At 43.6% G+C, this 13904-nt stretch overlaps 1 protein-coding gene across 1 annotated transcript in view; it reads right to left on the reverse strand.

Moving 5' to 3' along the window:
• Positions 1-1946: 1946 nt before the first annotated feature.
• The window catches only part of LOC111158116 (centrosomal protein 112), a 414110-nt gene continuing 402152 nt past the window's right edge, over positions 1947-13904 (reverse strand). Inside the window, exons 24-26 of the mRNA XM_022519974.1 lie at positions 6779-6880; positions 3085-3149; positions 1947-2264 (exon numbers count right to left, since the gene is read on the reverse strand). Coding sequence (XP_022375682.1) covers positions 2261-2264; positions 3085-3149; positions 6779-6880 — 171 coding nt within the window. The 3' untranslated portion in view covers positions 1947-2260. The remainder of the gene's footprint in view (positions 2265-3084; positions 3150-6778; positions 6881-13904) is intronic.

Below are 13904 nucleotides of genomic sequence, written 5' to 3' on the forward strand. Positions count from 1 at the left end.
CACCCACCCCCGCCACGGACGGTCGCACGCACAGGTGGGTGACTCAGGTGCAGGAGCCAAGAATGACGACTTGACACGGAACTGAATGAGGTACTTGGGATGAACAATCGATCTTCCACCAGATAAAAGCAGGGATGAAATCTTAGATGATTTTATAATAAGGCACAATGTTTATAATTCATTTCCTGAGCACTTGCGTGTCCTCCCAGTAGCCATTGATATGCACGGGGCTCAATTCAGGAAGGGCTTTTAAACGTGCCAAAGGCAATTTTTCTTTCTCTGCTTTTATCAGAGGACATTCCCAAAAACATGAGTGTCGGTCACCCAGTCCTATCACACGCAACCAAACGGACCTAAAGTTTCAGCGCGCTTACTCCCAGACGTATGCGACAGGCATGAGAAGGGAAACAGGATCTGGGTAATGTCAAAGGTTCACCAGTGTTTGTGATTTCATAACCCTTGAAATAAGGAAAAGAAAGAATAGCAGGCAACTTTCCAAAACACCTACTGATATTTACTCATGGAAAACAAATATTCTTGAGTGGGAGTTCCAATTCCAGCAGACAATACAATTCACCAAATATTTTCACTTCGGGCAGCTAATAACCTCACTAATGAAATCTGTTGAGCTTCAACCTGTTTTTCATGGTCTGTAGAGACGCACTTAAAAATTTATCGTGTAGCCTCAATCTGTCCCTTTTGAGCGCTACATCATAGCCTGAGTACCCACTCTCCTCATTTGGTAGGTGGTTTTAAAAGCATCGGCTTCAATTTTGCTTTTTCCTGAACATTCTTCAAGCCAGTGCTATAATCTGTCATAAAGGCAAGGAAGGCCCGAGCTTTCGAAGGACAGGCGCCTCTATTCCCCAGGAGGTGTCGGGGTAAACGTCACCAGGCAGAGGTCGCTGGAGTGGGAAGGCAAGGGTTTGCACTGATGGCCGCGTCTATGCCGCCCCTGGCCTGGCTTTGGAAGTGGGGTAAAACCTGGTACTTCCTTGTCATGTCTGGGTCCCAGTTACACTGCAGGAAAGGGTGACTAATCCTTGGACGGCAAATAGCAGAGATGGGCGTGGGAGACATACAAGAGTTTTGAAAAAGCACACAGAAACGCTCTGCCCTGTCCTGTTACAGAGAACGCGATGAACACGGCCCTGCCCGCGGTCCAGCTTTTCCGAGCTTCTCCGAGGGCCCACGGCGCACACCACAACCGCCGAACAAGACCGGGCGTTCACCCACTGCAGTGCAAAATTGCCTCGGCAAACGGGGCTGACCAATCAGCATAGGACACAGACCAATCAGCAATGACCAATTAGAATCAATGTGCTGATTGGCCAATAGGGTGGAGACAAACATCCAATCAGGGGAACATCACCATATCCGCAGAGGAAAACGGGACCAATCACAGCTCATCTGCCACTACCGGCCACTGGCTTGCGTGTCCTTGGGACACACCCCTATGCTTTTAGGCTTTCTTAAAGAGCATCAATTAATAGGAAAACAAAAACAACCACCATAAAAAGAGAAAGCAGAAATAAAACCATGGCTACTACATAAAATTCTTATACCACTCTGACGTCCCAGGGTCAGACGATACCAACGCGACAACTCCTTAAACTGCTATCCGATGACCCAGCGATTTTTACTCTAAATAAATGAATGGATGCAATCTCCGATGGGACATAAGGTATTTTCCCCCAAAGTGCAGTTTGAGATTGTCAGGACTTTTTAGGGAAAAATACCAGGTACAGGTCATATTTATTTTGGCAAATGAGGTGCAATAAAACGTAGAAATAAAATTGATAAGTACAAAATATAATGTTTTAATAATATATGAACATGAACATGAGAACGACTAAGCATGTTAAAAACTGTGATACGATACTACAAACGTGATTTTGATCATAAGCAACCGGTAAAATTCTATACAAAAGCATCAACAAGGCATATTACAAGAAATCATTTCTTTCCCCAATATACGCAATTCTCAGCACACGCTCAAACGCACGCGAATATGGAAATGCAAAACAAAGGAATGTTAAAAAAAATAATAACTTAGGCAGACACAAATAAAACTACCCCAAAGCATATGAATGATGCATGTGTTTATGATCTTAATTACATTTAAGTATTAAAAAACGCCATTGATCTCACAGTTTACAGTATCCAAGTCTTCAAACCTGCTGGAAGAAATCCACAGTGTGGCCTGGACAGTGACGTCCACTGCCCTTGCCCTGAGCTACGCAGGTAAGCCTTCCTGCGGTTACCTGAAAATCAAAAGCCTCAGTTAATGATTTTCTCCAGGTCTAATGGGCATGTCAACGATAAACTAGGTGCTAACTCGGGAGGGGCTGGGTAGCAGTTAAAAAGGTATTTGATATCAAAATTTCATCATTTATGCCCAGAAAGGATCCGAGCCCATCTGCACCAGGCAACAGAATCTTTTGGAAAGGTGAATGATTCACAAGGTCTTAACTTTTAATCCAATGCCAAATAAGTGCTTTGGCCTTTCACTGCACGAAAAGGGAGGTTGTCTGACTGACTTAGAGCAGGTTAACGTAATCTATGTCCGTGATGTCTCTCTCTGGGAACCCTGGACTAAAAAGGCAGCCTTGCGAAGTACACGCTGAGGGCACTAAAGTCACAGTGTTACCACACCACTGAGCCGTTTATCTATTTTGGGCCGGAGAACATCTGTAAGCAGCGCCAAACCTCCAGGGGATACGGGCCTTTGAAGATGTGGGCTACCACGCTAAGGATTGCATCACCTCGCTATCTTAAAAGACGGTCTCCTTAACCCTGCAACTGGGCTTCAAGACAATGTCTTGTCGGGACTGTGCAGGGGAGGCCCAGACTTGTCAGGCACCTGCGCGTCCTCTCATTCTGCTCTGATCGTGCTAAGCACAGTGATTATGAGAGGTGGGTGGCTCTTCCAAGATGGGCTATTTAATTTACAAAATCAGTATTTTTTCCCCAAAATTGATACTATGTGGAAGCATTTTAATAAAGACCCTACTGTCAACCCAGGAGACTCACAGGTGCCAACAATAGAAACTAATCAGAAGGCCTTAGGAGAGTGGGCTGTACCTTCTGCCTTGGTATGTAGTCAGCTCTTCTTGAAGGACAGATGCTCTCTTCTGCAGAAAGTTAACCTAGAAAAAGACACCGTGTGTGAGCAGAGGCGAATGTGGCTGAAAGGGCATTGGGGTGTAAATAATGTGGCTCCCTAGATAAAAGGCAGAGGATTCGTTGAATGTCAGTGTGTACTTCTCACCTTTGCTCACACAGCATCCTTCTTGAAAATCCATCTGAGCCTAGAGAATCCATCCGATCTCCTTACTGCGGAGCCATCTTGGTCTGGCCCCAGCCCATCCTTGGGGCCCCATCTCTCCTCCCATCCTCCCCACCGTCACCACTTTGTACACCATGTCCTCTCGACTCCTTTGCCCTTTGGCATGGGCCATTTTCTCTCTTTGGAATGCTTGGCTAACTATCTTCCATTTATCCTCCACGGTCACCTCTCCTACTGACTTCTTGGATGCCTCCCCAACTGCTCCCCGCCTCCTAGGCAAAGTCAGGGCCCCTCCTCTGGCCTCCTACTCCTGTGCTCCATTATTAGTACTTCTTGAACTGCCTTGGGGTTATTTGTTTTCAAATAACTGGAGAGCTCTTCTGGAACAAGGAGGATGTTTCTTCATCTCTGAATGGGGCTGGGTGGGATGCTGGTGTTCACTAGCATGTGATGAATGAATGAGGGAGGAGAAAGAAAAGTACTGTCTTCTGGAAACCTCAGTCCATCCTGGGGATTCCCTGAGGTTGGAGAGGCAATGCTGGTAGTGGAAAGAGCCCAAGCCAGAGTTGGGCCAGCTTGGATTCAAGTCCTGGCTTGGCATCGAAGGCTCTAGGGAAGTTATTTGAGCTCTTGATGCCTCATCTGGGAAATGGGACCGATGGCAGCTGCTTCCCAAGGTTAGAAGGACGACATAATAAGCCCAGCAGAAGCCGCATAGCACATTCTCGTAATTCAGATCTTCACAGTGTGGTTTTTTGGGAAGCATATATTTCTATATAGTATTAAAGATCCCTGTATCAGGTATGACTTCAAAAGCACTTTACACAAGCAAATAGAAGCGGTTTGGGGGTAACTTCTACTATGGCTCCATGTAATCCAGTCATAGGCATTCGATCATTTTAGAATTGTTTACTCTTGCCACTTTGGTCTGAACGGAAACCATGGCAACGGTTGATTCCGAAGCCTAGTTAGGCAAGGGAACACAGCCGGCAGAACAGCAAACGTGCTCGCGGGAGAGGATGTGCGTCCATATCCAAGGGTCCCCCTCGGTTTTGCTTACTTGTAATATCACCCCGGTTTTCATTCCAGCCCATTGCTCAAATGACCCATAGGACGATTGATAATGTTGACAGATGCGAGGATTACGCCAATTTGGCCTCCCCTCCCCCACCCTGCTTTGCAATTGGAATCCCAGCAATTTTCAGAAAATACAGGCACCTGTGCTTTCAAACTAAATTTGCACACTCCACGGCCGGCGACTCCCCTGCGCAGCTGCCAGTGCTGAGGCCCTCACGCAGCTGGCAGCCCTCTCTTTCTGGGTCAACATCCGGTTTTCCGAGGCTGAAGTGGCTTTTATTACAGGGAAATGATGTGAATGATAACAGAAGCCCCGCAGGTGGCTATCACGTTTCTTTCCTTGGTTCTTTTCTTCTAAAAAAAACCCAGTCCTCTGAAGGTGCCAGGTCCTCCACCGCTGACCCCACGGAAGCTCTCCCACAAAGTTAATGGGTAAACCACGCTGCAAGGGGGAGATTTAACCCTTTCTGCGCTAATACTTTCCTGCAGTAAGGGTTATAGGCAGCAGCGGAGGCGGGAGCAGAGCCAACCGTAGTCCACGGAATGATAAATGATGGAATGAACATTTCATCTTCAGAGAAGAGGCTTTGGATGGAGGGGAATACACACGGGGCGGCCGACATTGGCTGCCCGTGCTTTGTCCTGAACATTCTAAAGAGCACATGTGAATATCATCAAATCCTACGGGTTCGTAAATCAATTTATTGAGCACCTATTATGTGGCAGGCACTGTTCTTGGCACAGAGAACCAAGACCACTTTCCTAGAAAAAAGTATGATTTCCTTTTTTTTTTAAAAGTTTCTTAACAGAGACATGATTTGCAAATATTTTCCCCTATGCCATGGTTTGTCTCTTCAATTTCTGAATGTTGTCTTTTGAAGTATAAAGTTTTAACTTTTAGCAACGTTCAGTTCATCTTGTTTTTTCTTCTGCTGCTTGTGTTCTTGGTGTCACAGCTAAAAAAATAACTCCCACCTAACGCAAGGCGCAGAGTCACTCCTTCATCTAAGAAGATTTCTTCTTAGAGTTTTCTTCAAAGAGTTTTGTAGTTTTTTAGCTCTTGCATTTAGGTCTGTGACCTGTTTTGAGCTAACTTGTTGAATTATCTGATCGTCCCAGTGTTTTTCTTTCCATTTTCCCTCAGTCTTGGAACATTTGGAAACCAACTGACCAAAAAAAAAAAATCTAAAACATTTATTTTTAATATATCTATTATATCTATATATCTCTATCTATCTATGAAAGGTTCCCCCCTGAACCTCAGTTCTGTTTCATTGATCTCTGTGTCTATCCTTTTGTCAATATCACACTGTCTTGATTACGACAGCCTTATAGTGACTTTTGAAATTGGGAAGCACGAGCCCTCCAAATTCATTCTTATTTTTTCAAGATGGTTTTGGCTACTCTGGGTCCTAGCTATTATTTTTCATCAGTCTCAGTCATATGAGGATTCTTAGACATACAAAGGGAACATGATTGTTTTAGGGGAAAAGTGTGTTTTAGGTTCCTAAGTGCATTCGAAGTGGGAATGTGTAGACTCTTTCCCAGGTTAGGCAGACAAGCAATAGACCAGATTCTAGAAGTACCTGGAGAAAACTGATGCTGTAAGTTGTGAAATAATTTTAAGCATCTAAATTTATACCCATCGCCTCTCTCACTGTATTTCATAACCTATACCAAGAACTACATATTTTGGCAAGAAATATTTAACTGAATTGTTTGAATACCTTGTCATTATCCTGCTTGGGATTTAAAATGCATTTTGTTGTGTCTAACAACCATATGGAACACACCAGAATAAAAATACTAATTTAGCCACAGTTTCTGTTTCTCTGCCCTTTCGCACAGTCAGGAATCCCCAATGTGCCAAGGGATGGCATTTGAGGCCTGGTACCAAGAGGAGCAGGGGGAGGCTGTATGGGAATGTGCACTGTAAATGAGGGAAAGTAACCATAACTGAACACTTCAATTTCATGGGAGCTTATAAGAAAGTCTTATTGAGACAATGAGTTCCAAAACTAGTAAGAAAAACTTAAAAAAAAAAAATCCAAACAGGGGCACCTGGGTGACTCAGTCGGTTAAGTGTCTGCCTTCAGCTCTGGTCATGATCCCAGGGTCCTGGGATCGAGCCCCACATCCCATCGGGGTCCCTGCTCAATACAGGGGTCGGGGGGTGGGGTCCTGCTTCTCCCTCTGCCCCTCCCCCAGCTCGTGCTCGCTCACTCTCTCCAATAAATAAAATCTTTAAAAAAATCCAAACAAAACCCAATTCATCCTGAGTTGTACATTATGTTATGTATGTTACTACATTAATTTCTGGCATCAATTCAGAATTAAACTTATTTGTGAGTCTGTTTTCAGGACATACACACCACCTGAACCCTGAGGAAACACCTTGATTCTAGGAATTACCTGAGACTTCAGGGAGGAAATGGTGTCTTCCAGTTCTTGTCTTAGAGACGCTGGCATCAACCCTTTGAATTTGGTTTCATATTCTTGTCGTATATAGGTTATCTAAAGTGGAAAAAAAAATGACAGCTTACCAATTTTTCCACAAAAATGATTGTTTTACATTTAAAATAGTAAATAATAGTATCTATTTATCACACAGGTAAGTTTGCTGCATGTGGCCAATAAAGAACCAACAGGAGACAGAGTTACAAACTGGAAAGGCACCGGGTCTGCCCTTGCTAGTCTGGGACAGACAGAGCCTGAAACACCTGTATTCCTTGAAAATCCCTCTTAATACAATTTTCAGCACGTGATAAGTAAAACACCTGTCGTCTCCTCACCACTCGTGATATCACACTACGCTGACCTTTTCCTGATCCGGATGTGGCTTACGGTCATGATGTGCTGTGATCTGAGGACAACTCATGCTATGTTGTTGTTTTGATTAAGACACTCCCTCCAACTGGCTAGGTACGTGGGTGCCTGAGAGAACAGACAGGACAATGAGGACAGGAATAAAGAAGAATCTGTGCAGCTGTGCCTCCAAGAGTCCTCAACGCAGGTGGACCCAATGGTCTTGCCACCGTGAGCGTCTCTGGCTCCTGGCCTTCCCTCTCCCTCCAGAACACAATCAAGTCTGGGCTAGGCTAACTGACGGATTCCTGGGCTGGTAAAGCAACGTTTGGTGGCTCACGCATTCATCTCCCTAAAAGCGAGGAAGGCAGAAGCAAGGAAGGCAGAAGAAAAGTCTTTGGAGGGCTATGCCTGTGCAGGAGGGAGAGGTACATGAGTGTGAGTGTGTGTGTGTGTGTGTGTATGTGTGTCTTGGTGTCTTTCTCCTGTTGATTTCTGTTCCTCCTAATCTGAGATGCAACAGAATTAAAAAAAGCTATTGCATGTAACTTAACCGAATATTAAAGCAGAATTGCACAGTATTCCATAAATGATTCATCGGACGCATCTGGAAATAAGGTAACATACTATGAAAATATGTGCAACTGAGCTCAGTTAGACAAGTCTGTGCATTGATTTACTGAGGATAATTTAAAATGATCAGCCTTTAATTCCCAACTTTTCTTAGACTAAACTGAATTAAGAAATGTGTTCTAACAGTTCATTTCATTATCCACTAAAATCCCACTGCAAATGTTCTAGAATATGATTTTTCAATTTTTGGCAAAGTGTTTCTTGACATATGTTATAATCTTGTGATTTACACCTAAAAGGAAAAAGAGAAATAATGAAACAGGATCTCTCCCCATGATGTAATATTTGATTTCCCCCACCTTCTCTTCTTGGACTCAAGTTCAATACCTAGATCAAAATGAAAGGCACATGCAAAGCAAAACATATGCTTTATAAACCAGATCTTAAGGACAACATTTGCTGAGGGGCCTCAAGCTACTATGTTGACTAGATTTTTCTATTGTTCAACTCTGGCTCTGAAATTTTGAGCTACTATTCTTTCAAAAGGGACTCATGTGTGCTGACTTGTATCCTTGTTTGGTTGGAGTGCTTGCCCATTGTCTGTATGTTTGTAAGACCACTTAGCTGGGTATAATAATGCCCAGCTCCACTTCCTTTCCCTGAGGACTTTGGTGACTTTCTTTTCAATGTCCTCTGGCATCATGTGTTCCTATGAAGTCTGAAGCTGGCTGGGTTGTTTGCTGTATTGAAGGTATCTTTCTTTCTCTGCTTGGATGCCCATGTGATTTTCTTTTTCCTCGATTCAGGAACTCCACTGGTATATGTTTTGGTACTAATGATGACCGCTTTTCTTGGGACATTGTGTGTGCCATTTCCATCTTTTCTTGGGGCCGTCTTTCCTCAGTTTTAAGTACTTTGGCAGTGAACGCCAAGCACTTAGGTTCTTCTGTTAATTCTCATAGTTTCTCTTGACTCCCTTGTCCCCCCTTCACTTTTCATATCTGATGGCTTCCTCCTACTGGGGGCTGGGCCACAGACAGCAGAGAGCGGTGTGTGAGCAAAACTGCCCTTTGATCACCCAATCGCATCACTTTTAAATTCAGTAGGCTCTATTTTCCAACCTTTTTTGAGGATCTGGGCATTTCCACTTCCTGTCTACTACTCCTTTCTTTTTATGATTTCAACGAATCTGAGTAAACTTAAAATGAGCTCTTGGAAAATCTGAAGTGACCTCACTTATGAATGAGACTATCGACCAGGAAAATATTACTACCCTGAATCCTTAAACCCAAATCTTGAATTTGAAAATCATTATACCAAGCAGAATCCTGTTACCTTAATAAAGTCATGGAAAACTTTAATCTGTTTTGCTCTATTTATAAGGTCAATAATGTTACTACCAGCAAACATTTATGGAGTACTTCTGATGTGCTGGATCCAATCCTAAGTGCTTTAATAAGTGGTGAATCCTTCTGACGCCCCAGCGAGGTAAACACAGAGATGCGGGAGAGTCATGATGGGAACTCAAGGAGTCTAACAACTGTCAAGCACACATTCTTAGCCACATGCCCTGCTGTTTCTCAAATAACCTTTTCAAATATTGAGATGTTTCTTCCAGCCCCAAAGGAAAAGGACACCACAGACACAACCGGTTAAAGAACTTTCATCCATTACACACTGGTGCTCTCCCCAGTAGAAGAGAGGCTGAGGAAGGGGGCGGGCGCACGACCGTCCTTCCAGACCTCCATCTGTTCTTTGCTTTTTTTTTTTTTTTGATGACTACAATAACAACAATGACAATAATAATTCATTCCTCATACTCTCCCATTGGTTTAAAATTTTAATTGAGGACTCATTTAAAATGATCTCTACAAAGGCAATGCACATATTGCCCTAAACTAGAGGTTCCATAAATCCCCCACAGAAGCACAGTTTTAAGGTCCAGCCAGTGAAGGCTGTATCTAAGTTCGTCACATGGCAAAACGAGAAAGAGGAAGGAAAGGATTAGCTTATATTCCTTCATATCACTTTGGACTCCTGCTACTATTTTTCTATCCCCACCTTTGACCCAGGATGTGTTTGAGGGGGAATATTGAGGGGGTGATAACACTAATCTATAGACTAATCACAGTCTATGAACTGCCACACACGGCAATCTCCCTTCATCTTCCTGCCTTCCCACATTTCCCTTGTGGTCTGAATCTGGCCTTACAACAGATCAAGGAGCCAGAGGAAGCCAAACTGATCGGAGCAAAGGGTTGGATGGACGTACAATTCCTTTAACTAAGGGAAATGAAAGTTCTTATATATAAATTATCTTATTATTAGGTTTGAATATTCACATTTTCATTAGCATACACTGTCCAATTATACTAGTGAGGGCGGTATTAGTTTATTAAATGCAGAAGCATTCAAAGACCGTTCTCACTTGAGTAATCCTGGAAGGGCATTTTCAGGACTAAAGTTTTGGCTCATTTCCACCCCGCCTCAGCACTCCCCCGTCCTCTAAAATCGCTGTGTGTAATTATCTTCTCTTCCACATTCCTCAACCACCTCATGCCAAATAGACTTCAGCCTCCCCATCTCCCTTTCCTTCAACCTTCTTTCCTTTAGCAAAGGAAAATTAGGAATCGTAGGATGTCATGATGATGACATGACATTCCTGTAATGTAGTATGACCCCTGGGCGCAGAGGGGGAATAGTGTAGGTATAACACAGCACCCACGTGACCAAAGACAGCTGTGCCCCGCGCCATGGCAACGGATTGTCCGCCTTTCCCTCAAAAGCACAGCACTGACAGTATTTCCCTTAATTTTTAAAAAGGACCACGAAGACAGAGAACATCCCTAACTGGAGTTCAGTGTTATACTCAAGTAAAACTGACAGCCCGGGTGATCCGCCAAATACTCATTTGGATAAACCAGAGTCTACAGACCGTACAGAATCGGCAGTTGACTTGAGCCAATGGGATCTCTGGAGATAAAAACTCAAAGTGATGGTTGAAAAAAGCAAACCTGGAAAACCTTACAATTGCACTGAAAATACAGGAGGAGAACGAAAGCACATTTTGTGGTGTTTTTATTGAAAAACATTATCAACTAGTCATGTTGACATGTCAAAACCATGTGAAACATGTCCTCCTCCTGTGGTATAACAAAACAACAAGTAAGATGGAAGCCTGCAGCTTTCTATACACAACTTAGGGACGGTGTCTCAGCCACGGGGTATTTTATTCTAAGCTTCGACGAGCCAAGACAGTGTTCACTTCTGAAGAGGTGAGGAAAGGGGAGGCCACTGGTGCCCCCTGGGGTTCCCATGTCACATGTCCCTGCACAGTCATTTGTGAATTGTTTTCTGAGTTAAGAGTGAAGCATTTTGGGAAAATGACAGTGCCTGATACAACTTTACAAAATCCAACTGAGAATTTTGGGGCTCAGCTCAGCAGAGGAAAGAGGGAACTAAGTCAGACTTCTACTGATGGCATCTCTGAATGATTGCCCCACTTTTCTGTGTCGCCCCAGGACCATCCCAGTCTGGGATGCCTTCATCTCGCACCCGACCCACGGCAATACCGGGTATGTTGGTTTTGATTTTTCATTCAAATTTTCTTAACATTTGAAATCAGGGACGCCTGGGTGGCTCAGATGGTGGAGCGTCTGCCTTTGGCTCAAGTCATGATCTCCAGGTCCTGGGATCGAGCCCCACATCAGGCTCCTGGCTCAGCAGGGAGCCTGCTTCTCCCTCTCCCTCTGCCCTCCTCAAATGAATAAATAAAAATCTTAAAAAAAAATTTACAATCAAAGTAAAATCCTTTAGTGAGACCAACAAGGTCCCGCACAATCTGGTCTCTATCCACCTCCCATCCCCCATCACGGGACGGTCCTGTCACTTCCAGACACCAGGTTCATTGGCTTCTTTCTGTCTGTTCACCAGGTGCCTGGGTGATTTTCTTCACAATAGGCCCTTTTTCCTTTCCTTCTGCCTACTTTCCTGTCCCATGCAATAGTCTTCCTCAGTTTCCTTTGGAGAATGGGGGCCACACCAGCCCTCTCTTTCAAGCTGTGACCCACTCTCTTGTCATTTAGCTGGCAAGGAGCCCTCTCAGCAGACTTGTCTCCTGTTACTCCTGGGACTTCTCTCCCAGCTGCCTCTGCCTGCTGATGGGCTCGGGCAGAACTCTGGGGTTCTGTTCTGTTTCCAAGTCACATGTGGATGTCCATCCTGCTTTTGACTCTGAATACATTTTACTTTTCTCTATTTTTTTTTCGAGATTTTAAAATTTATTCATTGGAGAGAGACAGGGAGAGTGAGCAAGTGCATGAGCAAGGGGGAGGGGCAGAGCAGGGAGCCCTAAGTGGGACTCGATCCCAGGACCCCGGGATCATGATCTGAGCAGAGGGCAGACACTCAACCGACTGAGCCACCCAGGTGCCCTCATTTTACTTTTCTCTTTCTTTTTTTAAATAAAGTCTTAATACCTCCCTAATACAATAAGAACCCAGACTCTGGAGCGGTAATGTCGGAGCTGAATCTGAGTTGGGTCCCTAACTGCATTCCTTGGGAAGGTTAACTTCTCGGTGCCTAAGTTTCTTTATCAGGGAAATGGGAGTTATAAATTCATGAGGCTGCCGTGAGATTTAGGTGATTTAATATATATAGAAGTTTTACAAGAGTGGCACTTAGTAAATAAATGTTCAATAAATGTTAGTTATCATTACATCATATAATGGAGACTATCCATATATATTTCATTACATTATGTCTACATATATTATGAATTACATATATATATATATATATATATTTTTATTTAACCAAGCCTCTACTACTATACTTTTTGATTTCTGATTATTTACAATACTAGAAATCCTCATAGCAAATTATTTGCATATATTCGCAATTAACTTAAGGGTTCCATTTAAGCCTCTTTTCACATTAGTACCTATGGTTGAGAAAGTACATCGTGACAAAAAGCTTCTATGAGTTCAGGATTGATTTTAATTGAATTTGGATTTTATAATTAAAATCATCTACATATCTTTGGAAAGCAGTAGTACCTGTTTCTGACTTGTGTTATTTATCCTGGGTACTGACCATGATTGGTGTATATGTGAGTTTTCTCAGAGCCTTGTCAATAGCTCTGGTTCACAGGTGGGGAATCATTACTCCATGCTGAATGATTGAAGGAAAGGATCTCAGCTTAGAACTCCCTCTCCATCCAGCCTGGATTTCTATCATTTAGTTATATACGGGAGGGTTGGGGGAAATTACCAGATGCTTCTTCTCACTGTGAATTCGTGTATTCAGAGCTGTGTCCTGACACCTGGCTTAGCTGAATGTCGTAAAGCAAACTGAGTTTGACTGTTGAGTAAATTGCAGGGGGTCAGAGATGAGGGAAAGAACAAGAGGTAAATTTGAAGCATATATTCCGAGAGAGGGTGAACATGGATAGGCACTACAGTGGGGGGTTTGGAGTAAGTGGAGGACATCAAAAGGACACTGGGCTTCTGAAGGGTGGTGACAGGAAGGTAAGAGGTGGGGGACACATTGGGGTGCCTGGGTGGCTCAGTGGGTTAAAGCCTCTGCCTTCGGCTCAGGTCATGATCTCAGGGTCCTGGGATCGAGCCCCGCATCGGGCTCTCTGCTCAGCAGGGAGCCTGCTTCCTCCTCTCTCTCTCTGCCTGCTTCTCTGCCTACTTGTGATCTCTGTCTGTCAAATAAATAAATAAAATCTTAAAAAAAATAAAAGAGGTGGGGGACACAGAGAGGAAGGTTACTGGGGGGATCTGATAGAAGGCGAACAGAAACATGGGGGATGTTTCTCCGCAGAGGGCCTTTGTGCACCATAAAGTTTTTGCATGGGCTTTTAGGGGCGTGAGTATAGGAAACTCATTGGTTTGATACTGAATTCCAATGTGGTTTAAAGAATAAGAATGAAAGAAATTGTAGTAAAAGATGATGCCAATAAAATGTTCCAGTGCAGCTGAGAAAAAATGCTCTGCCTTCTAAGAAATCTCATTTTTATTGGGGTTAAGGTATTATGCGTTGCCACAGCAACTGCCAAGAGAGATCCATTCTAAGGAAGGTGCTCTGCGGCGGAGCTGGTGCACTTTGATTCTCAAATACAAAGTGAAGGTGTAGAAGGAACCATAATTTTCTC

Source organism: Enhydra lutris, unplaced genomic scaffold (assembly GCF_002288905.1).
Source record: "Enhydra lutris kenyoni isolate GAN:26980312 unplaced genomic scaffold, ASM228890v2 scaffoldscaffold57, whole genome shotgun sequence".
NCBI lineage: Eukaryota > Metazoa > Chordata > Mammalia > Carnivora > Mustelidae > Enhydra > Enhydra lutris.